The sequence below is a fragment of the Macrobrachium rosenbergii genome, chromosome 27 (genome assembly GCF_040412425.1).
Source record: "Macrobrachium rosenbergii isolate ZJJX-2024 chromosome 27, ASM4041242v1, whole genome shotgun sequence".
Lineage (NCBI taxonomy): Eukaryota > Metazoa > Arthropoda > Malacostraca > Decapoda > Palaemonidae > Macrobrachium > Macrobrachium rosenbergii.
Window position 1 is genome coordinate 31,639,443 of NC_089767.1, and position 25,241 is coordinate 31,664,683.

General features: G+C 36.3%; 1 protein-coding gene and 1 long non-coding RNA gene across 3 annotated transcripts in view; one reads left to right on the plus strand and one right to left on the minus strand.

Annotated features, from left to right (window-relative positions):
* Nucleotides 1-22,630, minus strand: part of LOC136853553 (uncharacterized) — a 231,466-nt gene extending 208,836 nt beyond the window's left edge. The window contains exon 1 of one of the 2 annotated variants that reach the window (XR_010857494.1): nt 22,491-22,630. This is a non-coding gene — a long non-coding RNA (uncharacterized lncRNA). The remainder of the gene's footprint in view (nt 1-22,490) is intronic. The other variant, XR_010857493.1, reaches the window with a different exon arrangement.
* Nucleotides 13,874-25,045, plus strand: LOC136853552 (L-selectin-like). Its single transcript, XM_067129271.1, has 3 exons — nt 13,874-14,006; nt 22,810-23,016; nt 24,083-25,045. The coding sequence occupies exons 2-3, from the start codon at nt 22,811-22,813 to the stop codon at nt 24,531-24,533; spliced, it is 657 nt and encodes a 218-aa protein (XP_066985372.1). The 5' UTR covers nt 13,874-14,006; nt 22,810; the 3' UTR covers nt 24,534-25,045.
* Nucleotides 25,046-25,241: the final 196 nt, after the last annotated feature.

Below are 25,241 nucleotides of genomic sequence, written 5' to 3' on the forward strand. Positions count from 1 at the left end.
ATAAACTAATAATAATAATAGTAATAAACTGAGATACATATATAATATATTATATATATATATATATATATATATATATATATATATATATATATATACATGCCTATATAGGCTATGTTACATATATCTCAGTTATTTTTATTATGTAATATTTTTCTTGTAATATAATTATTTTTATTGTAATATGTATTTTACTTTATCTTCTATTAAATGACCTTACTACTACTATTATTATTATTATTATTATTATTATTATTATTATTATTATTATTATTATTATTATTATCCCGACGTTTCGGCAGTCCTCGCTACCATTTACAAGGGGTGAACGGCACCAGGGGAATATGCATGGTATACTTTCACCCTAAAATTGGCTTGGGTATAAATACACATCGATGTGCCCTTGGTGCAGTTATTATTATTATTATTATTATTATTATTATTATTATTATTATTATTATTATTATTATTATTATTATTATTACTGACTTTACTCTTCGCTATAACTAATATCATTCTTCTTTTTCTCCAGACTTTCACCTTGTTTTATTTAGTCAATTGCGAAGATAAGACTGACGAAATTATCTTTGCAACTAGACAACGATGGGGGGAGGCAATATTTCAAATACTGACATCCTACGGGGTAGGATATTAATATAAACGGGCTGAGTTCTAATGGGCCTGGGTTAATAATTTCCATCTTTCCAATATTTGAGTTATTATGAATATTTTAAGGTACAGACAATAATTCTCTACAAAAATTTCTAATGCACGAATTTGTCTAAGGCTAAAATCTTTTAAAACTATGAGTCTCCTGTTGACAGAACTGCTTAAGCAAATAATCTCTAAACACTATTATTAAATATATGATAGTGTTTTTGCTATCAATACAAATTATGATTATTTTGCCATTCTAAAAACTATCCGTTTGGCTCCAGAAAAGTAAGCTGCTAAATTAACGCAAAAGAAATACAAAAAATACAAATCAACAACTTAAATATATGAAAGGTAATTCAAACCAACTGTGAAAGTAACCTTGAATAATTAAACACTTTCTAATCTGCAAAGGAATTATCGCTCCTAAAGAACACTCCTTACTGACAAGATAAAAAACTCAACCTGACCATTCTTATGCTCTCCAAGGTTGCAAATACCTCGAAAGTTCACCAAAAAAAATTTGGGAAAAAACTTAAAACTCTAATTTTATCCAAATGACCAAAAGCCTCTAACACCAGTTCTCCCTTTGGTATGGTCGGTAGCAACCTTGAAATTGAAACATTTCTGCCCCTAATTATATCTCAATCGGTGAAAAACGTTTTCACCATTTTCTTCTCCTTTGAATGTTCAACTAACTTTACGCAAAGCAAGATTTTAATTCTCTCTAGGTTAAGCTGGCTTTATATAGTGTCAATAATTTTTTCTATTTATCTGTTATGTTGGCGTTACAGAAAACGAAGCTTTACCTTGCTCAAATATGTAACTACCAAAAAACGAAGCTTTATCTTGCTCAAACGTATAACTTCATGTGGCTACGCACAGCTAATTTTTGCATGAAAATACACTAATTTCCAGTCACAAATCAAAGTGTAAATACATTCATTTTCTTCTTTCGAATAAACAGGAAACATACACTTATCTCGATACACCTTGCCTTCTCTCTGTGTGTGTAACAATGCAAGTAAAAATACTCAAATTTTATAAATAGCAGAAGCAAAGATAAAAATAAAAAAATTAAATTTGGCACGTAGAAATACCCTGCAGGGTGAAGTTCGCCGAAATACATGAGATGAAAACATAATTGACTGAATGTATTACGATGGATGACACCTAGTTTTATTGTAATCCTGTAAATGGATTTTCTACGATTTTTTTTATTACTTTGGCATCATAATTGCGACCCAAATACTTTGCTGTTATCAGCCTTGGTATAAAAAACTCTCTCTCTCTCTCAAACATCTCAACTCTCTTTACTAAATGTTTCTCTCTCTCTCTCTCTCTCTCTCTCTCTCTCTCTCTCTCTCTCTCTTTCTCTCTCTCTCTCTCTCTCTCTCTCTCTCTTCTGTTTTATTATTTATTACCCTTCTCTCAACTACCCTCTCAAACATCATTATTCAACTTACACTTATGTTAGCATTTACTAAATGTTTCATCTCTCTCTCTCTCTCTCTCTCTCTCTCTCTCTCTCTCTCTCTCTCTCTCTCTCTCTCTCTCTCTCTCTCTCTAATATATTCCCACGGCTTTCCCTACTTCCCACACCTGTAAGCCTTCGCAATTGTTTCCTACAGAGAAATGAGCACCTTCCAATATTCACTTCCGTCTTTCACTAATCACTTTCACGCATCAAATTAGCCTGGATTAATACAAAAGCGTTTATGGGAAAACTTAAATTCGTCCTTGTTCCACGTGAACAGGTTTCATCTGCTGAAATAATAATAATAATAATAATAATAATAATAATAATAATAATAATAATAATAATAATCACCAGATATATCCTTAAAACACACACCCTTTCAAATGCCAAGTCATTTTCCTCTTCTCTCATTCATAGGCCTTGAATAGGTCCGGAAATGAAACTGCTTGCCCTTTCTGCCTCAACAAAAAACAATACAGCAATAACAGTTGCATGAAAGTAATGAACGAATCTCAAAAATACATCAAAAACGGTTTCCTCTTCCACAAACAAAGTGCCTATTGTTGCCAATGACGACGTTAAATATGCCACTACAATCGCACTATTAGCCAAAGGCCTTCCTCTACCCTTGAACAGCTTACGAGGGGAATTACTCAAATAATACGCCATTCAGTGACTGCATGTGAATGGTGCGGACTTCATCAAACATGGACTCTGGGTAAAACTTTTTTTCCCCCCATTGTCGTAAACTTCCTTTTCTCTAAAGCGTGACCTTAGTAAACACTGGGACGCCCTAAGGGGTTCAACGAAAAGGAAAAACTGTGCTTCCATATTAAGAGGTGGCTCTAGGGAAGGTTAGTGCTTGAATTATTTAGGGATACGGCAAGTTGAGTTTAAGAGCGTTTCACATCCGCGTGAGGTTTCTGGTAAAATGACAAGGTGAAATGACAAAAAAAAAAGTAAAAAATGCGCCGAAGTTTCTTTGGCGCAATCGAGTTTTCTGTACGTCGTATAATCAAGGCCACCGAAAATAGATCTATCTTTCGGTGGTGTCGGTATAATGCTGTATGAGCTGTGGCCCATGAAACTTTAACCACGGCCCGGTGGTGGCATGGCCTATATTGCTGCCAGACGTACGATTATAGCTAAATTTAACCTTAAATAAAATAAAAACTAATGAGGCTACAGGTCTGCAATTTGGTATGTTTGATGATTGGAGGGTGGATGATCAACATATTTGCAGCCCTCTAGCCTCAATAGTTTTTAAGATCTGAGGGCGGACAGAAAAAGTGCGGACGGACAGACAAAGCCATCTCAATAGTTTCCTTTTCAGACAACTAAAATCAGGCCTTTGAAAATGCTGCTTTATTCTTATCCGATTGAAATTCAGTCTTAAAATTACTTTCTTTTGTAAGTGCGTGGCATTTCTTCAGGCGTAGGCCGACGGGACTGACAACTTTAATGTCTAAGGAAAAATAGAAAAATAAGGGGAAGGAAAAAAGAGTGGGGCCTAGACCTGAAGAAATTAACAACATACCGTGTGATACAAGTGCTGACAGCAATCTTGAATTGAAATTAGTAATCCGTTATTGCATAATAATAATAATAATAATAATAAATAATAATAATAATATAATAATAATAATACGTTTGTTATAATAATAATAATAATAATAATAATAATAATAATAATAATAATAATAATAATAATACGTTTCTTATAATAATAATAATAATAATAATAATAATAATAATAATAATAATAATAATAATAATAATAATAATAATACGTTTCTTATATCTAAACAGAAGCGCACATATGTCAGCAACACAGCTACGAGAAACTTTTTCCAATTCATCACAGGTGAAGATAAATTAGCATAATCTTGAGCGAAGGGCTTCACGCCCTATTAATTATTGTCATAAAAGTAGTTTCTCTTTCAAAGCTAACAAAAAAATTCACAGAATATTATAACAACTCAGTCTTCAACTTCTCCCATTACTAAGTTTTTCATGTTCGTAGGCTTTACGTGAGTAAAAATATTATTTGATACTTTTTTATTATTTTTATCCACAAGACGAGAAATAGAAAGTTTTATACTAATATAAAATATACATTTAAAACAAGAATAAAAAACGATGATCCCAAGAAACCAAGAATAAAAAACAAAAGTAGTACGATTTTCAAAGTCACTGAGTTGCAACAAACTGTAATTCGGTTTCATGCGAATAAGTTGGCCATATGTACTACAGACGTTATATGAAATATAATGTTTGCTCTGTTAAAGAGATGCCGCTTTAACTTGCGCAAAAACAAACTGTAATTTCAGGTTTATCTCATCAACTAATTACGCGAATCCATTTTCGCAACAAGGCGCGATGTAAAGAACGCATGCCGCTATGATTTCTACGCGCGAAACCGCGGCTCTTCTTGCCCGGTTCGGTGGGCTACAGCCGGGCCCCCCACCCACGGACCACAGAAGCGGTCTTCACAAGCCTCAGACCGCAAAAGGAGGGAGCGAGTTAATTTGTTGAAATTCCTGGCCGAGAGGTCTTTAACTTTCTCCGTTTTTAAGCCGCGCCGGCCCAATACATAATTCATCTTTCGTAAGCCTACGAAGAGACGTTTCTGGTACCAGAGTCTCTCTCTCTCTCTCTCTCTCTTCGGCACAGGCGAATGGAATGGCTCTGGCAATATCTGAACTTTGTCAACAAAGCAATGCACTTATACAGTACATCAGTATTAGTATGCGCTCTCTCTCTCTCTCTCTCTCTCTCTCTCTCTCTGGCACAGGCGAATGGAATGGCTCTGGCAATGCCCGGAATTTGGACAACAAAGCGTTGCTTATATCAAGAAATATTCATGAGTGTATCACAAATTTAATCAGAAAACAAGTAAGGAAAAGTGATTAAGTTCACTTTACCAGTACAGCTCATGAGACGAAACTATTGCCTCCAGTCATATTCGTTAGGGATGGACAACAAGATTTCTTTCTCTCTTTCAATCTTCAGCTGAAAACCCTTGTGGGCAGAGTCAACAGAGTGTAAACCCAATGGGCTCCTAAGGGAAATCAGCCTGCAGAGAGGGAGATAAGTCAAAAGAAAAGGTGATAAATCAATAAATACGAGGTAATAGAAAATAAAACCGACACACCTGAATTTCAGAAGGCGTCAAATACAGCAGATAAAGAGAGAGAGAGAGAGAGAGAGAGAGAGAGAGAGAGAGAGAGAGAGAGAGAGAGAGAGAGAGAGAGAGAGAGAGAAGCTAAAGGAAAAGTTAACAAATGAACAAATCAATAAATACGACAGAATAGAAAATAAAACCGATGCACCTGATGCTCAGGAGACGTCAAAAACAGCAGAGAGAGAGAGAGAGAGAGAGAGAGAGAGAGAGAGAGAGAGAGAGAGAGAGAGAGAAAGTTAAAAGAAAAGCTGATAAATCAATAAATATGAGGAAATATAAAATAAAATCGATACACCTGATACTCAGAAGACGTCAAAAACAGCAGAAAGCAGGAATGAATTTGCTCCTCGCTTCAATATTCGACGACCAGAAGATCCCACAACTGCACTGGGCAAACTATTCCACATTTTGGTTGTAGCCAAGACAAAACTCCCAGCAAACTGATACTGATAAGAATAAAAATTATCCTAGTAAACAGAAACAGGAGGAAAATCAAAATAATGTGACAGCAACGACGACAGAATCCAGGAACTAGACAATCATTCTAATCATATATAACAGTAATAATCAGCAAATCATTTTACAATAAGAACGAAATAAAAAAAAACAAAACTTGTCAACAAGTAAATCACAATAATGAATCATGGCGCACATTTCCCGTCGAGTTCATTCGCTCACAATGAATGGAATGGAATATGTATGTGATTTGGGCACAAAGCCAAGCACTGGGACCCACAGGGTCATTCAGCGCTCAGATGAGAATAAATAAAAATGGAAATTATATAAATAATGAGTTTAAAATATATACTCTAAAGATCAATGTTTGGGAAAATACTTTTTTGATTGCTTATTTGTCTGATGTAAAATATGCACAATACTAATTTTTGTTTACTTTCAAATTGATGCACTTTTAATTATTTTATTAATCACGGATAGTTTGTATTTTTCATCAAGTGTCACGCCCTTGCTTGCAACAGAAAATACGTACTATATAGTAAAAAGGCGTTCATTTCCAATACTCTCACTCGGTTTACTAAATTAACTTTTTATAGCCAAACAACCACGTTTTTCGTCAAATTGACAAAAGGCAGAGCAAACATAATTAATCTCTATCATTATATATATATATATATATATATATATATATATATATATATATATATATATATATATATATATGCGATGTCAGGCAGGGCAGCCGATCGAGGCTACGGTCTACCCCAACGCCAAACCAAAGTCCTTCAAAGAAGGCATCATTACTTACCCCATATAAAAAATGGGAAAAAGCACGTTAAACGAAGAAGAAGAAGAAATATATATATATACATAGAGATATATGTATAAGAAGAATATATATATATATATATAGATATATGTATATATAATATATATATATATATATATATATATTATATATATATACCAACTGGAATTCCTTACTTTCCTAACAATCACGCCTCTCTCTGAGTACACAGCATGTGATTTGGTCTGTGGTGGCTGAGAAATGTAGAACAAGAGATTTGGCAGCATATGCCGTGTTAGGGAGGCTATTGAGAAGGGTGAACGACAACAAACCTGTTAATAAAAAATTCACGTAACTAAAAGTGTCCGGAGCAAAAGCTGATGATTTGAAAACGGTCCAAGAATGGAAAACAGCAAGACTGAAGGACGCAGTTTGGAATATATTTCTAAAAAAAGTCTCTATTCATTTTCCTTCGCTGCGTCCTTCGTATAGGTGCCAATTACCTTACCTTTGTATTCAAATCACGAGGAACAACCGTACTTTCTTGTTCTCTTCATCAGTCAGGCATAGAGCCAGATTCTATCAAAACTCTACAGCCTTCACCCTAATTGTTTTTCATTCTGGGGCCAATTTTATAACTATCAATTTCTGCTCCCGTTCTCGAGATTTAACGCCTGTTGCCTCCACGAGTTTTGCAACTCAAGTAGGGCACATATGATAACGGAATTTAAACTCAACATAAATGAAAAAGTGGTAGAGGGCAAGGCACATAAGTGGAAGTACAGTTTACACCAGTGCCTGTAATTCAAACATGGGTCATTGTGTCAGCAGCACTGAGTCACTGCTTGTATAGGTGCACAGGAAGATGGAATAGAAGGAGTAAGTGGTGTGGCAAGAAGTTCAGAGAGAGAAAAAAAGAAAAGAGTTGTTTGAGATGCAGGTGCATGAAAATAGAAATCATGTACAGGTATACAAAAGGAGGGACAAGGTAACCAAGAAGAAAGTGAGAGAGAAAAAAGAAGGAAAATAAACAAAAAGTAGTGCACAGAGGGAGACTGAGTGTCGATAGACAGATTAATACACAACTGGATCTTTGAAGCTTCAGACGAAGAAATGCTGTCAGGGTCACTTAAGTTGGAGTGAATGTTAAGAAGAGCGAGTGAATATGGAGGGGAAAAATGGAAAGAAATAACGTAAATCTGAAGAAAACAATCCTGGAATAGGCCACAAAAATCTGAAAATCCTTTTTGAATGACTCTGAAGGATGTCAGAGGCGATATTTCAAGTTTTGAAAGAGCGGAAAGGTACAAAGAACTAATGAGATTCCAAGTCAGATGCCTAATTGAGACGCAGTGGCTAACCAGTGCAAAGTATGTCTGGAGGAGGGAAAGTTTCGCAGGAATAGGGGAGAGAGAGAGAGAACAGTTCCACTACATAAGGGAAACTGAATTGAATATAGAGTTTAGGTCAAAGGCCAAGCACTGGGATCTATGAGGTCATTAAACGCTGGAAAGGAAATTGAGAGTAGGTTGGTCTGAAAGGTGTAACAGGAGGAAAACCTCGCAGTTGCACTTTGAAACATTAGTTAAGAGGGGGTGGACAGCGAGATGGAAGAAAGATAATATGAATGGAGATACAGTCAAAGGAATGAATGAGGTTGCAGCTAGGGGCCGAAGGGACGCTGCAAAGAACCTTTAGTAATGCCTACAGCACACCGCATGAGGTGCACTGGCGGCACTACCAGCCCACGGCGGCTACATGAGGGAAAGGTGATGAAAATAAATGGAATAATTATACGGGCATAACATTATAATGTATGTCTGGGAAGGCGTAATGTAGGATTTTGAATGAGAAAGTGAGACATAAAAAATTGTTACGAGAAGGCCTGTGACAGCTTATGCCAGGAGATGGGTGTCTGCATCAAGTGTTTCCACTTGACAAATGAGTAAAAAGTTCATAACTGAAGAGAAAAAGTTGTACGTGGCTTAAGAGAGAATAGAATAGATTAATGGAATTTAGGCCAAAGGCCAAGCGCTGGGACCTGTGAGGTCATTAAGCGCTGAAACGGAAACTGACAATAAAGAACTTTAAAAGGTGTAACAGGAGGAAAACACCGCAGTTGCACTATGAAATAACTGTTAGGAGAGGGTAGAAAGCAAGATGGAAGAGAAAGAGAATATGAAAAAGGGTACAGTAAAAGAAATGAAAGGAGTTGCAGCTACGGGCCGACGGGACGCTGCAACGAACCTCGAGTAATGCCTACAGTGCGCCACATGAGGTTCTCTGACGGCACTACCCCCTACGGATTATGTGGCTTACGATACATTTTATAGATAAGCATTGGGAAGGGTGTTGAGGATGTATGGTACAGAAGGTGATTTGTTTAGACTGATTGATTGATTTATGGTTACTGAAACTGGCGTCACAACATCTGGGTTACTGACGCCGTAATTCGTCTGGACCAATTAGAAAAATTTTTGTTCAACACAATTAGAAATTTTTCGTTTAAAACAATTAGAAAATTTTTTTGTTTAGAGCAATTAGAAAATTTTTTGTTTAAAACAATTAGAAAAATTTTTGTTTAAAACAATTAGAAAATTTTTTGTTTACAACAATCAGAAAAATTTGTTTAAAACAATTAGAAAATTTTTTGTTTAAAACAATTAGAAAAATTTGTTTAAAACAATTAGGAAATTTTTCGTTTAAAACAATTAGAAAAATTTGTTTAAAACAATTAGAAAATTTTTTGTTTACAACAATTAGAATAATTTTTGTTTGGAGCAATTAGAAAATTTTCTGTATACAGCAATTAGAAATTTTTTTTTTTTTTTTTGGTTTAGAACAATTAGCAAATTTTTTAAAATAGAAAGTCAAGCCCGCATGAGAATACATACACGTCATCAGTGGACTGATATACGAATTTTAATACGTATATCAGCCGGAAATGGTGCAAAAGAAGACAGTCGGAAATGGATGACTCTATAATGAATGTCATGAGGGTAAATGGAGCAAGATAATGAGAAATGAATATCAATATAGAAGGTGAAAGAACGCAAACGGTTGATTCATACAGGTATATGGGAATATATATATATATATATATATATATATATATATATATATATATATATATACATATATATATAATGAGGTTTTTAAATCCTAAGTTTCCATATGACATTTGAGTGTTGAGAACATTCGGACATTACACATCTATTGTCCGTTATAAGTGGCTCTCACTGATCTGCTCTTATTTTTCTCTTTACTATCGTAACTGTAAGTTGAATCAATTATTCCACTCATGATTACTGCATTAAGTATATTGCGTGTATGTGTGTGCATTTATGCATGCATGTATATATAATGCATTGATATATACACATACACAAGCATACGTATATACATATGTACATACATTATATATATATATATATATATATATATATATATATATATATATATATATATACATAACAAGCATACTTATATACAGTACGTATGTACATGCACACACACACACACACACACACACACATATATATATATATATATATATATATATATATATATATATATATATGCATATATATACATATATATATATATAAATATATATACATACACGCAGCATACTTAATTTAGTAATCTTTTTTTACTATACATATGAATATAATATTAAACTTGAGAGAGAGAGAGAGAGAGAGAGAGAGAGAGAGAGAGAGAGAGAGAGAGAGAGAGAGAGAATGAAGGGTCTGGCCTTACAGAAGCGTGAATATGGCTTCCAGTTATCGCTCCTATCTTCACTCTGAAGGTCCGGCGGCCTCACGAAGCTGAAATAATAGAAGGACTCCAATCTGGACCTGACCTCCACGGACGCCGGAGCACAGAGCAGAGCGAAAAAACCTTGGAAGCAACGAGTGAGGAGAAAACGGAAGTGGACTCCCCCTCTCTCTCTCTCTCTCTCTCTCTCTCTCTCTCTCTCTCTCTCTCTCTCTCTCTCTCTCTCTACCAAAAAAATTTATAAAATAAGAAATAAAAAAGTACGATATAAAAAGAAAGTGTTTAGAGCGAGGGAGAATGGTAATTTTATTCTTGCTTACATTTAAGGATGTGTACCTAAAGCTACTTAAGTAGTTCTACTTGTATATAATAATACACACACACACACAGTACACATATATATATATATATATATATATATATATATATATATATATATATATATATATATATATATACATACCTATATACATAATATATATATATATATATATATATATAATAATATTATATATATACATATATATATATATATATATATATATATATATATATATATATATATAATCATATTGTGTACCTGCAGAAGATACACTAACCCTTCCGACTGTTACCTCAATTTGCACAAACAGACTTAATATAAATTTAAGTAAAACTGCTTTAAACCCCAGCTATAAATATTTCATCTCTCCCTATTATCTTATACACATAATGAGGCAGCTTGTCATATATGTTTGAGGAGAAATCTGTTTTGAATAAATAAAAATAAAACACGTTACAGTTACTTCCCATTCTTGAGATACATAAATCAGGTATATAGTGTTACTTGGAATTACAGAATAATTACCTAACTTACGAGGCATTGTTATAATCCTGTGTTGCATAAAATTTACTTCCAATGTCTTGCAATTATCAATGTTTTGGAACTCTGTAATGGAATATGGCAGGATGGGTAAATAGGTGACACACAGGACACGGGAGGCAACAAAGGCAGTAGGGTGAGAATGTAGGAAGGGACTGCTGAGCCAACTCTCCTTTAGGATAAGAAGTGCGGATGCTGAATGTGAATGAAAAATGGTTTTAAAAGGCTTTTAGACGAACTGTGCGCACAGTATATATAACGTAAGAAGAATTAAAAGGATGAGAAAGTAGATGTGACACAGAGGAAGCGTTGAAAAGGTCAGTGTAAGTGAAAGGATGAATCAGTGTTTTGAGATGGTTGTGTCATGCGGAAAGAATGCAGGATGACAGGTCAATGGAAAAACTAATAAATCGGAAACGTTAGAAAGGAGGAGAGAAAGATGTAGCAAGTGCCCAATCGAGAGAATGATAAAGGTCCTGGAAATGATGGAATAGAGTGGAATGGAATATAAAATTTAGGCCTAAGGCCAAGCGTTGGGACCTGTGAGGTCATTCACGGCTGAAGGGGAAAAGTTAAGTATGCCTTAGTTTAACCAGACCACTGAGCTGATTAACAGCTCTCCTAGAGAGGGCTGGCCCGAAGAATTAGATTTATCTTACCTGGCTAAGAACCAATTGGTTACCTAGCAACGGGACCTACAGCTTATTGTGGAATCCGAACCACATTATAACGAGAAATGAATTTCTATCACCAGAAACAAATTCCTCTAATTCTTCATTAGCCGGTCGCAGAATCGAACGCGGGCCCAGCAGAGCGCTAGCCGAGAACCATACCAACCCGTCCAATGAGGAATTAAGGCTGAAGGGAAACAAAGTAAAAAGTTTTTAAAGGTGTAACAGAAGGAAAACCTCGCAGTTGCACTATGAAACACTTGTTAGGAGAGGGTGGTCAGTGAGATGGATGAAAACAAATATGAACGGAGGTACAGTAAAAGGAATGAACCGTGTTGCAGCTAGGGACCAAAGGGACGCTCCAAAGAACCTTAAGTAATGCCTACAGTGCGCCACGGCAAGGATGGACTTTAGAATATGAGGTTAATGGCGCAGTTTGTGTAAGGGGATTTGACGTGCAGCTGATGAGCCTTATGTGTAGACGTCTGAGGCGGCTAATATGAAAGTTTTCTGCACTGGGAACTCATCCTCGATATTGCAGCTGATGTATAAATATGACACTAACCGTGACGTGATTTGCTCTCTCAGAAACTAACCACTGTTATGAATAACGACAGCTTAAAACATTAATTACATTAACGAGTGTTTAAACCACGCCTACAGACACACACGACAAACGCAAGGCTGAATTGCTACACGACAAATGAACCCGCAAAAGTAATAAAAACCTCCCACCGAAAAGATCCACCGACAGATCACCGCCTCTGACGAAAATCCTCCGGAGAAAGAACGGGAGGGGATTTCGAAAAACTTGTCAAAATCACTGGTGCCTGAAAAGTGCGTGGGACTCATGATCACACGATGGAGGTATCGTGTTCAGTTCAAAGAGAGAGAACGACAGCATAATATAATATAATATAATATAATATAATATAATATAATATAATATAATATAATATAATATAATGTAATATAATATATATAAATTTCTCTTAACGCATGACAATATCTCCCCATTCCCTTTATATACATACACACACACACACACACACACACACACACACACACACACACACACACACACATATATATATATATATATATATATATATATATATATATATATATATATATATATATATATATATATATATATATATAGTACTGTATATATATATATATATATATATATATATATATATATATATACTGTACATAGTACTGTATATATATGTATATATAATTATTACATATATATATATATATATATATATATATATATACATATACATATACTGTATATATGTACACATGCACGTATATAGCACAAACAAGCGAAGAGAATAAGATAAATAGGAATTCTGATTAAATACACACATAAAGCAGTACTAAGTAGACTGTATAAATATCTCAAGCAGAATAAGTTAATTAAGAATTTTTATTAAATACACACACAAAGCAGTAAGTATTAAGTACAATGTACAAATATCTCAAGCAAAAACTCCATCCCTGCACAAAGTCTATACGGGTGCATGTGCTGGTAACTCATAACCCACACCTAAGACGTAAGCAACCATGACAAAAAGTCATTACAACGACAGCAGAAACGAAACAAGAAGCATTTCAACTCAAGTCGAATAGAAATCCGCCCGGAAAGAGAAAAGGATTCGGCCAATTTCATCCAGAAAAAGGGGAAGAGTAGAGGAAGGACTATAATGAGGAGGCGCAAGGAGGAGACAGGTAGATTGGGGAGGGGGGATAGGTGGGACGTTCGTGAGACGGGGTAGGGGATGGGGGTTAGTTCCTCCAACATGACGAAAGTGAAAGCGAGGTTTCGGTGAATGTTGGAATCGAGGATGATACGGAGAGAGAGAGAGAGAGAGAGAGAAGGGGGGAGGACACGAACGGAAGCAGGAGACGAGGAGGAGGAGAAGGAGGGAGGAGACGATGAAAAAGGAGGAGGGATGGGGTGGTGCAGGGGAGCTATCCAGGCATCCCCCGGCAACAGACCAGTCCTCCCCGACGGCCCGCCCCTGGCCTGGATATGCTCATAGGCAGTGGTGCAGCCCGTAATCGGCAGTCGATTCCTGAGCACCGTTGAGACAAGTCGTGGATTCTAACCGTCCAAGCAGGTACTGCTACCACCACTTCTACTTCTTCTTCTGCAAAGTGTGAGGTTGTTGAGACGTGAACGAGAGAGACAGAGTCCGCGAGCGAGCGACAGAGTGAGCAAAAGATAGCGTGCGAGTGAAAACTTTTTCTGACGGTACTCCAGCAGCACTGACCGACACATTGAAATCTCCCGTTCATTTTAGTTCATTTACTCATTATTTAGCGCCTACGTTAAAACTTCACAAAAGTCTCTGACATATCTTAATTTTCGTCCATTTTTGAAAAACTTAACAGAAAAATTTGGTTCTCCTACAATGACAAAAAGCGATAAAAACGCTCGTGTCCCTCTCGTCCTAAAAGGCATGCTAGACCAATCAGAGGTTTTGCACAATTTTTTGGCAACTGATCCAAAATATTGAAAGGCTTGTCACACAATACTGATGCAAAACTTTGAAGCAAAATATTGACGAGCAAAATAAGTTAATCGCCTAAGACCACCCTAAATCTGACTTGACACCTACTAAGTTCGCAAGTGAAGTGAAATATCTTTCTTTTTTTGTTGATTTATAGCATTCACTCCCCTGGACACAGTACTTTTCCACGAAAGACCAAGGCACTGACTCGTGAAGAACCATATTCTTGCCTCTTTTTAAACTAACAACTTCAAAAATTTCAGAAATTTTAACAGGCACTATATAAAAATATAGCCAACGGACTGGATCCTATACTAATTTAAACTTAAAATTCGATAACAAATGCCATTTTTTCATTCACTGGAAAAACTGTTAATAAAACCAAGAGTTCCCGGTATTCTGATAATACTTTTAATTTCATACATCGACAAAAAATCATTTTAACCCATTAGAGAGCCAAATTCTTCTTGCTAAGTTTCGGGCTAGGTCAAATAACCGTCATCTATTTTTCTCACTGTAGATCATCAATGTCAACACGTTTACCGGAAGCTTACACATTCAGACTCACAAGTAGTATACAATATAAAAACTTTATTAAGGGGAAACATTAGGAAATTCACACTTTTCTTGATATTTCATAAAAAGCTGATACTTCAAGCATTTTTCTCTCTTAACGAACTCAAAAAAAAAAACCGCGTAAAATCAAACTTTCTTTACGTTTCACTGTCTTAACTTTGGGTGACCGGAGTTCCTATGGAAGTCCACATCATTCGGCCAAGGAGAACAAACAGGTCTGCCCCGCCTATTCTTTTCGTAATACCATTCACTCCCCTCCCCTTTCGAATTTCTGATCCGTATTCCCTCTCTCGTGATGTTCCCCTAAATTTTTTACTTCACACAGTAAACAAGAAATTCCCTAAAAACAACAACAAAATTTATATATATATATATATATATATATATATATATATATATATATATATATATATATATATATATATATTTATATATATACATATTAAAATTATATATATATTTAGGTATATATATATATATATATATATAAATAAAAAAAATTTCCAGTGACAGTGACGAAGTTGGTAAATATTTTAGTAAAACTAAAAAAAAAATTATAACCCCCCTCTGTAAATTAAAAGACAAGCGCATGCAGTTTCCCATTTCGACTCACACGAATTAAAAAGTAAACATTATTTCTCCTGTCCGTAAAAGAGCCAAGAAAAATCGACGGATACCCTGAGAATATACCGAGAACGATAACGGACAAGCGGACTTTCCTCGCTTACCGAAGTGAGACGGAACTAGAAGGTCAAAGACCCGGGTTCCTGACGACAAGACACCCGATACCAACGCTTTAAGATGAACATTCGACACTAAGATTCAAAATGGAAATAAGGCTGACCTAAATTAATTATTAAAAAAGCAACTCGAAATTAAAATCCTATTCGTCACTACCTGTAAAATACTGAAAAGTAATATATTAAGCACAATGACAGATTGCCTTAATCATACATTGGATTATTTGTACATTACCCTGACGCTGATTGCCTCAATCTCCTACCCTGGATTGTAAGAATATCTTGTACTTGATTTTGTGTAAAGCATGTACCCCAATCATCAAACCTTTCAAAACTAAAATCGTTGTCAAACTGTGCATTCATATGTAACTTTCAAGGTCATCATATTTTAACCGAGATTTAATATTTTTTGTCCTTTTTTCGAAGCTAGACGAAAAATCAAATAAGCTTTCCATCTTCGGCTGACCAACAACAAACAAATCAAGACGAAAAAAGAAAGAAACACGATCAAAATGCCTACTTCCTATATAAATTCAGAGTCTACCAAAATACTTTAACCGGGTTCCAGGAACCGTGAAAACAGCAATAACATTAGTAGTAGTAGCATTAATTCCAGCAGTACTTCCAGAGGCGCGCCTTTGTGAAGGTACTGCCTTTGGAAAGGCTCCTCATCATATCATCATTTCTAACCTGCGAGAACAGTTATATCAGGGAGCAACGCCCGCCTTCCTTTTCCTAGAATATACACCGTTACAATACAATCTCGAAGTTCGTCCTGCCACGAGATCAAAATTCATGAACAGGTACCACTGGAGGATTGGGTTGAACCTGCGTTAGCATGGTGGTTTTCCCTAAAAAAAAAATAAGACTTTATTAACTGTAACTGAAATAAAATCATGCTGTCATTGGGCCTGATATTTCTAAGCAGCGTAAATCAATGTTCTAAATTACAATAAAGATTAGCAAATGAACATTTTTCTTACATTTAAAGCAATACATGCAGCATACATCTTCACAAAACCATATTACAAGTCCCGTGTAAATAGTAGCTCGGTCAAATCACAATGTCACAAGAAGCAAAGCCAGTCCCCAAGATAAGAAAAAAAGCAACAAATAACTCTCTACTGCATTAGGAAGTCGTCATCCTCAGGAAATACAGGTCACCCTGAGAGGAGAAAGTCGCCATCTGGATGCTAAATCAACCAAGCGATTTCTAGCGCTAAAGAGAGTTGCTCATTAGACTTCCAGCAGCTGGGGTTCCGCTAGGTGATACATTTGCTCTTCGATGTTCCATGGCGAGACACTATGAGTTCGAGTTTTATAAAATTCTATTTTCAAATATCCGCACTTGAACACGATCTACTTAGTCCATTCACCTAATATAATATACAATATATTTCCAGAGACTTGAAAAATATTCTCATTTCAGTAGCTCCTACACAAACGCATGGGTCCCCATTATATATAGTACCATACGGAATGCCGCATTCCACACCGCGATATGAAAATTAATTTTCTTTAACCAACAAAGAATAAAACAGTAATTTTCCATTTACCCAATAATACATACAATATACTTCCCGCGACTTGGAAAAAATTCTCATTCAGTAACTCCTAAACAAAATTTATGCAAGGATGTCCATTATATTCAGTACCTTCATGAATGCCATATTCCATACCGCGATGTTCAATAAACTCCCACAGTCCAACAAAGAATAAAATAGTACTTTTCTCTGTCCAGCAAATCATTAATATTCCTGAGAGGTCGAGGTACAAGGGGAATGAACCCCAGCGCTCCGGACGAGAATAGGAAATTGTTTTCTCTTGCCCGATGAGCAGGTCAGTTCCTTGTAGGTCGTCTGAAACCTTCAGGAAAGGCTGGACGGACGGACCCACGACCAGTGGTAAATAAAAATGGTGCCGGAGGCCCTTCACCAATGCTCCTTCAACGACATAAAAAAAGGGGGCTTTCTCAGTAAAATTTTAAATTGCACCCAGCTTGCAATGGCAAAAGTATAATATGCCTTTGTTCCCTCAACGTAAATAATTCCCGGCTTAGCACGACTTGCACACAGGCTTACTTCCCATTCGCGTCCGAACACAATTTCATTCCCTTTATAACTGGAGTCCTTTAAAGTATGCCTATATTTTTTATTATGCGTATGAAAATATACACTTTTTGGTGAATATTGCATTGCAGATATACAATGTACAATGAACAACGTCTCAGTAAAATGAAAACGTACTTCTGACTCCATTTAAAGCCTGAGAATTCCATAAAATAGTTCTCAATGATCCAGGAAGCGAAGGAAAGCATGCGTGATAAATATGAATGGCGCAATGCGTCAGGAATTCGACGTGCAACTGATGTATCACCTGTGTAGTATATGAATTTATCATTGTTTGAGGAGGTTTTCTTTAAAAGGAATTCATCCTTGACACGGACAAACCAAGCAAACCACTACAAACAAATCAAAGAAGCAAACGAGACCCGAAACAGCCACAGACGCCCTCGCCCCCGCCCTCCCGCCCCGAAAAGCTTTCCATCCACTCTCCTCCTCCTCTTTACTTCACTTTCCCCGGGGGCTTTCCCTTCGCCTGGAATCCGCATGACCTCATTTAACCCTGCCCGTCACGGGGTCACTAAACTACCGCCTCTGGAAAACGACCCACGTCGGTAGTTTCTCTCTAGCCAGGTAGTTTCTCCCGGTGTCTCCGGTTTAGAAACCGGTGTGTGAGAGAGAGAGAGAGAGAGAGAGAGAGAGAGAGAGAGAGAGAGAGAGAGAGAGAGAGAGAGAGAACTCATTGATTTACTGAATTCATTAGCTGTAGTTACAACTGAATCATTCATAAAATCATGTCTATTTGTGGCGTAATAGTACACAAGCAGGAATGCATTGTGTGTACATACATACATTATACATAGTGTGTGTGCATATATGTATATATATACATATATATATACACACACATATATATATATATATATATATATATATATATATATATATATATATATATATATATATATATATATATATATACGTGAGAATACTTATATATAATTATATATATAAATAAAATGTATGTATCCGTGTGTTTGAGATCGAGCTAATTCATCAGTATGAACATGAACATACCAATAACTACACAAATGTTTTCAAACCAAAATACCGATCTCGACACGACACGCTACCGATAAATTGAGAGAAACTTCTAGAAACATGCATGGGAGAAACTTCTTGAACGAGAGAGAGAGAGAGAGAGAGAGAGAGAGAGAGAGAGAGAGAGAGAGAGAGAGAGAGAGTCCGATTCTAGGCCACAGCTTTAAACAAACCGGTTTCAGTAAGCGCGTTTTTTCTTCTTCTTCTTCTTACCTCCGTTTTCTCAGAACCTATCGTTCGTAACTGTCAGCTAACGGGGACCGCAAACAGCAAGGTCAATGCTGTTTACTACGATTTTCGCTCGCTCGCTCGCTCCGTCGCTGTTCGTCGGTTTCGATTGTAAAATAGAAACCGGGTTTTATACGATGTTTCACAGAAAACGGCTGATCATGAGACTAACGTAAACTGGAAACAGTACAACAGCAATCAAACATCACAACCGGCTCATAATATCAACTTAATTTCACCATCGCCATTAAGTAACTTTGAAAGCTTCGACAAATTTTCCACGATTTCCTGCCTTCCTTTAGCAAATATATTTACACATTGATGCCTCTAAAGTTCAAGACGAAAATATTACCGTCAAATACGGCATTTCACTTAATTAATGTGAGGAATTTCAGTTATTTCGTTTTCAAATATCGACTAAGCTCCTGAAGTCTCTTAAATCATAATAGTATTGATTTCGCGTCTTCTTATGGCACTTGAAGAATACATAGTGTGCAGTACACGAGACACCATTGATTATCATAAGAGACCGGTTGTATGTATGTATATATATATATATATATATATATATATATATATATATATATATATATATGGCTCGATGATTCCAACTTTGCTTCACACAATTAGGGACAAATTCAATCCAAGCAAAGGTGAAACGGCTTGGGTCTATTTCATGCAAAAACGCGTTGCTCCTCTGTCAGTATTAAGCAGCGAACCTCCAGGTTTATCAACCGTACTGGGTCACAGCCACAATGGGGGAGGGAAGAGGGCTAGGGCTTAGCAACCTCATCCTACATAGAATTACTGAGAACCAGAACGTTAAGACATGAACATATACTTTGAAACAAATCTCATATTTTTATAGACTAAACTTTCCATTATCTCCCCAAAGTCGGTTAAGTACTTCATAAAAACGTCCCATTGTTCTCCCGTATCGCAGCTCGTCACACAACAACGATTCTTCTCTCCTCTTCTTCGCAATAAAGCCATTAACCCTGAGACCCCACTGAAGAGAACCTGAGAGTATGTATTCGGAGAAAGTTGCACCAGAGATAGGAGGGAGACCGCCGGTAGCCTAGACGGTAGGGGGGAGAGGTAGCAGTGACACGCAGATCCTCATTCTATTCTTCTTCCCCATTTTTCTCTCGTAAATAAAAAAATTTACATCTTACTGCAACAGATGGAATCGCGCCACTTCTCTCTCTTCGAAATCTTGCAAGCTAACAATGCAACAGCATGTTGCAATCAGACAGAGATAGATGGTGGCAATAATTCTCAATGAGACGGCATGCACTGACGTTCGGTGCGTAAAAGATGAGTGAAACCCATTTTCTCTATCCAGTGATGCATTTCCAGTTTCGCTTCCTAAATTTATATGTGGAAAGCTTGAATCAGTAGGTCGAATTCCCACGATAACGTTCTCAGCCTTAGTTTAAAATTTCTTTACGATTTTTACAAATATGAATACTTGTGACATTAAATAAATTATTCTAATTTTATGGCTCACTTCTGCAATTTCGTACAATTTTTTGTAGAGCAACACTAAACGATATGACATATTCCAAATTGCGTTAACTATTATAGTCATCCAGACGTTACATTTTAGTTTACTATTTTCCATCCAATTCTTGATTCTTTGCTGTTGCTCTTCTCGGTTTTTTACGTATTCATTCAAGGATCCGATCTCAAGCCTTGATACTAACCCACTAAGTAATTACTGTTTCCAAACTTTCTAATATCTATCGATGGTTATTAATTTTATATATGGTAACACAACCTTCATAATCTGCAAATGTATAAGTACGTACTGCAAAACACTATGTAAACTCATGTAATACGTCAAAACCCAATGACTTCACTACAGAATTTCAGAGAATAGTGATCATTCATGAAATATAAAAAATATATTGATTAATTAAAGGCTGATTTTTTAGCCCCAATCTACAATTCCTTGCTTACAGTATAAACTTTAAACTCTGTTAACATTAAAAGCAGTAGTCATCACTAAGTTAAACAACTCCTGCTAATATTAAGTGACCAGTCTTTGCACAGCTAAACACAGAACCAGATAAGACACTGATCCATTTACTGAGCAGGATCCTGGTGGAAACCATTATAAATGCACTTTATATTAGAAATAAATGCTAAAACATAAACTTAAGTTTACACTGTACAACAATTCTTGCATTCTGACCAAGCTCCTTTTTAGCAATGAACAAACCCTTTTTCTTGGAAAACGTGGAAAATCAAGGTTTGAAAAACATTAACAAGCATTAATATTATTGCTTAAAATGAAATTAAAACTTTACAGCAGCACTGCAAGTAAAAAGGTAGTCTACAGCACTACTTTGGTAAAATACATGAACAGATGGATAACCAATCATGGGATTGTAAACACTTAGCATTATACAGCACTGATTTTTCTATTGGGCATCAGTACAAAGATATCAGATATTTGTACTAAATGTTCTGCAAAATTCAACTACATACACATTCACTTAACAGTGCATGATGCAGCATATACTGTAAACACAATACATAAGAAACAGCACAGCAACTAGGAAAAATCTGAATGATAAGGAAAGCCTGCAGCCTAACCTTTCTGTTTAAAAGTTGAGTATCTTTTCTCATTTCAGAAAAGAGACTATTTTACTAACTACAGGTCTTCATCAGTTTTCTACGTATTTAATATGACCTCTTCAGGCACACCAAGCAATGATTTATGTATATGCAAAACCTTTGAAGGAGGAAAATGTAGTGTCTTTTTTGTAATTCTGTGACAGCCACCTTCGTTTAATGTTTTTAGTTGCCTTTCCCTACATTCAGTTAGTCATCTAAAAGTATAAATTACCTCTAAACTCAAAAGTAAAATGTATGGTAATGAAAAAAATATATTTTTAACCATAGCTTCCACCAACCATTACAGAACTCCATTACACTTATTTTACGAATTATCAACTAAGGGGAAGGTCAAACTGGACTTTGCTTTCTACCTTTGTTTTTTATAGTCTAGCCTAGTCTACCCCACTGAAGCCTACGGGAATCTCGTGCTCTGGCTCCCTCCATGAAAGGTCAAAGCTCATTCCTAAGCTATGTGCCACACCTATATTACAACCTTAACTGGCATGATATCTTCTAACCAGTCACCAGTCATTAAAAACCAACCAGTCATTAAAATAAACTGAAAATACCCAGAAAACTTCATCAAAATATGGTCCGTCCTAACCTAAGGTTAACCACATTGGAATGTTGTGCTTCTGGGCTGACAAGTTAGGCTAGGCTGGCCGTTCAATATTTTTCTTTTTAGTTTTAGCCTATTTGAATACACCATTTAGTAATTATACCAAAATAACGATAATAAACTAATTGATTCTACTTACTAGAATGCGAGACGTAAATGTGACACATCTTCGCAAAGTATATTTGGGGATTGCCAGCACTGAAAAAACTTAAAGTAGGTACTAATCACTAAACTCTAAACAACACTCGTTTACTTCATTGTTACTTCAATAGTCGTGTCGTCTGAAATATGACAGCCGTTGTAACGGCTCACATTTTGTGTGTGTGTGTGAATGTGTGTGGGTATGTATATGTATGTTTGTGTCTGTGTGCATGAGTTTATTGTCTACCAGTTTATATTATTTAAAATCCCCTCTTTATTTCCCAAACATAATATTAATGACAATTCGTCATTCGCAGGATGATCCGTGCACTTCTGTTGCTAGCTGTGCTGGCGGCCGTTGCAATGGCCCAAAGGCAGCTCATCAGGCCAGACCCACAGGCCTGCAAGAACCGTATCAAGCATGCAGCAACTTTCAGAAACGGGCACTATTACTTCTTCTCTTGGACTCATGGACCTACCAAGGAACACGAAAGGGACTGGCTTGATGCAAGAAACATCTGCAGGTTAGTTGACAGATTCTGTAAGGTATCTGGTTTCACACCGGACTATAAGGCTTTGTTTGTTTTCCAGTATAATTATAAAAGCTGGTTGCAAGTAGTACTTTACTGTTTCATAATGTTTTGTATAAAAGTAATCTTCAGTTTGCAAAATGACTGTCACGCAGTGTTTGTTATTTCATAACTTCCGGCATTAGATAACACGTCCATTGTGTACAAACAATCTCACATAACTTTGCCTAAGGATCCTAGTAAACAATGCCTTATTTGAGAGAAGAATCTAAAGACGCATTTAATGATATATATAAAAGTAGCTTAGACCATATTTACCAGTGAAAGTTCTACTATTGCGTTAAGTGAAATGTCAGAATTAAAACATAAGAACCCTCTAGTAGAGTGCACTTAAAACCTCAACCCACTGTTTTCCTTTCACGATCATGAAATGAGAGAATGTTTTGGTTTATGCTGAATTTTACCTGCTGTTATATTATTTACTGTTACATTCTTTAGTAATTATATCTTATACTCATCAAGACTGACATTACCTCTAGACCTTAATCCTAATAGCCAAACTCATAACATTATACAAAACCTATAATAATTCGTTGAAGTATGATTACATAATTCCTAAATTATTGTTACAGTAACTTATGTTTCAGTTGCATCAAAGATAGTTTCAGTTCATCTAATGAATTCAGCATAATTTATAAGATTATTATTTTTTTTTTTGTTTTTTCGAACTTCAGTTAGTTATTGAAGGCTTGGTGCAGAACTTTATATGAGCATAATTCTCCAGTAGTTTGTCACTAACAACGCTGGGTGTAAATTTTACAAACAATGTGGTTGCCGTTAGAGGAGCTAGTAAATAGTTTACATAAAAAGAAAAGGAAATCCCACACTTAAATATCATCCTGCAAATTTGATAAGAAATAAGATTTGTCTTTTCATTTATAACCCAAAAACATGCAAACTTCATTATTAAATTCGCTATGTACGTGTTTAGTCAGAAGCCTTAGTTGAGCTTATGTGTTTTGATACTGCCCCACTGACATCAAATTCGTTCCATTTCCAGGAAACACTGCCAAGATTTAGTCAGCTTGGAATCCCAGGACGAGGCCCAGTTCGTCTACCAGGCCATCCAGCAGAACAACGTCAAGTACATCTGGACCTCTGGACGCAAATGTAACTTCGACGGCTGTGACAGGCCTGATCTCCAGCCAGCCCTCGTTAACGGATGGTTCTGGTCTGGTTCTTCCGACCGTATCCCCCCAACCAACACCTCCTTCGGCTGGAGGGGTGACTGGTCTCGCACCGGAGGCAGCGGCCAAGCCCAGCCCGACAACCGCGAGTTCGGAGAGACCGGCACTGATGAATCTTGCATCGCCATCCTCAACAACTTCTACCAGGACGGCATCGTGTGGCACGACGTTGCCTGCCACCACGTCAAGCCCTGGGTATGCGAGGACTCCGACGAGCTCCTCAGGTTTGCCCGTTTCACATACCCAGAAGCTCAAATCCCCTGAGCTGACTTGGTCCCCGTATCTCGGGTATGATTCCCATCACCTACTCACCACCACCTCCCTATACTTTTTCTTCGTTCTTTTCGAAACAGGAGGCCAGTTCTCAGAAACTTACAGCTACTAATTTGTTTTTATAAATTAAATTCAAGCTGATTGTTAAAGACAGCGGATGAGTTATTTTAATTTTTTTTCATATTTTATTCAACCAAAAAAGAATGAGATAAAATCTAATAACACTAAACTATTCAAAATATCTGGCGTTCCTCTTCTTTTGAATCTTGCACCAGTTTCTATCAGTACCTGTAGATAGAATTCTTAATCTTTATCACTTATTATAAGGACTTATTCATACTTATTTAATTTTTGTTACTATTTAAAGAAGAATGAATGTTTCTAAAAAATTATTTAATCGGCAGGACCCGGTTGATCAGAGTAATACAAGGTGTAAATATATTTGGTAAAATTCAACATTCTAATTTGTCGGTATGTCTGAATAAACTTATTTTTAAAAAATATTGTGATGATTACTATCCCCCGTCGTCTTGGGTCCCAGAACCAAAATAGTCACATACAATTTCCCAATTTAAAGAGAAGATGAAGAAAATGGGTCAACACCCTACTGACAGTTTCGTTAATTAAGAAAACGACGTGACAACAGGTGTGATTCGTCATTCAAGGGTAATTAATACCAGCTGAGAAGACAGACGCTGA

Coding starts and splice junctions, on each gene's coding strand:
- LOC136853552 (XM_067129271.1), top strand. CDS start 22,811: ATGATCCGTGCACTTCTGTTGCTAGCTGTGCTGGCGGCCGTTGCAATG. Junction 23,017..24,082: donor GATGCAAGAAACATCTGCAG/GTTAGTTGACAG, acceptor TTCCATTTCCAG/GAAACACTGCCAAGATTTAG.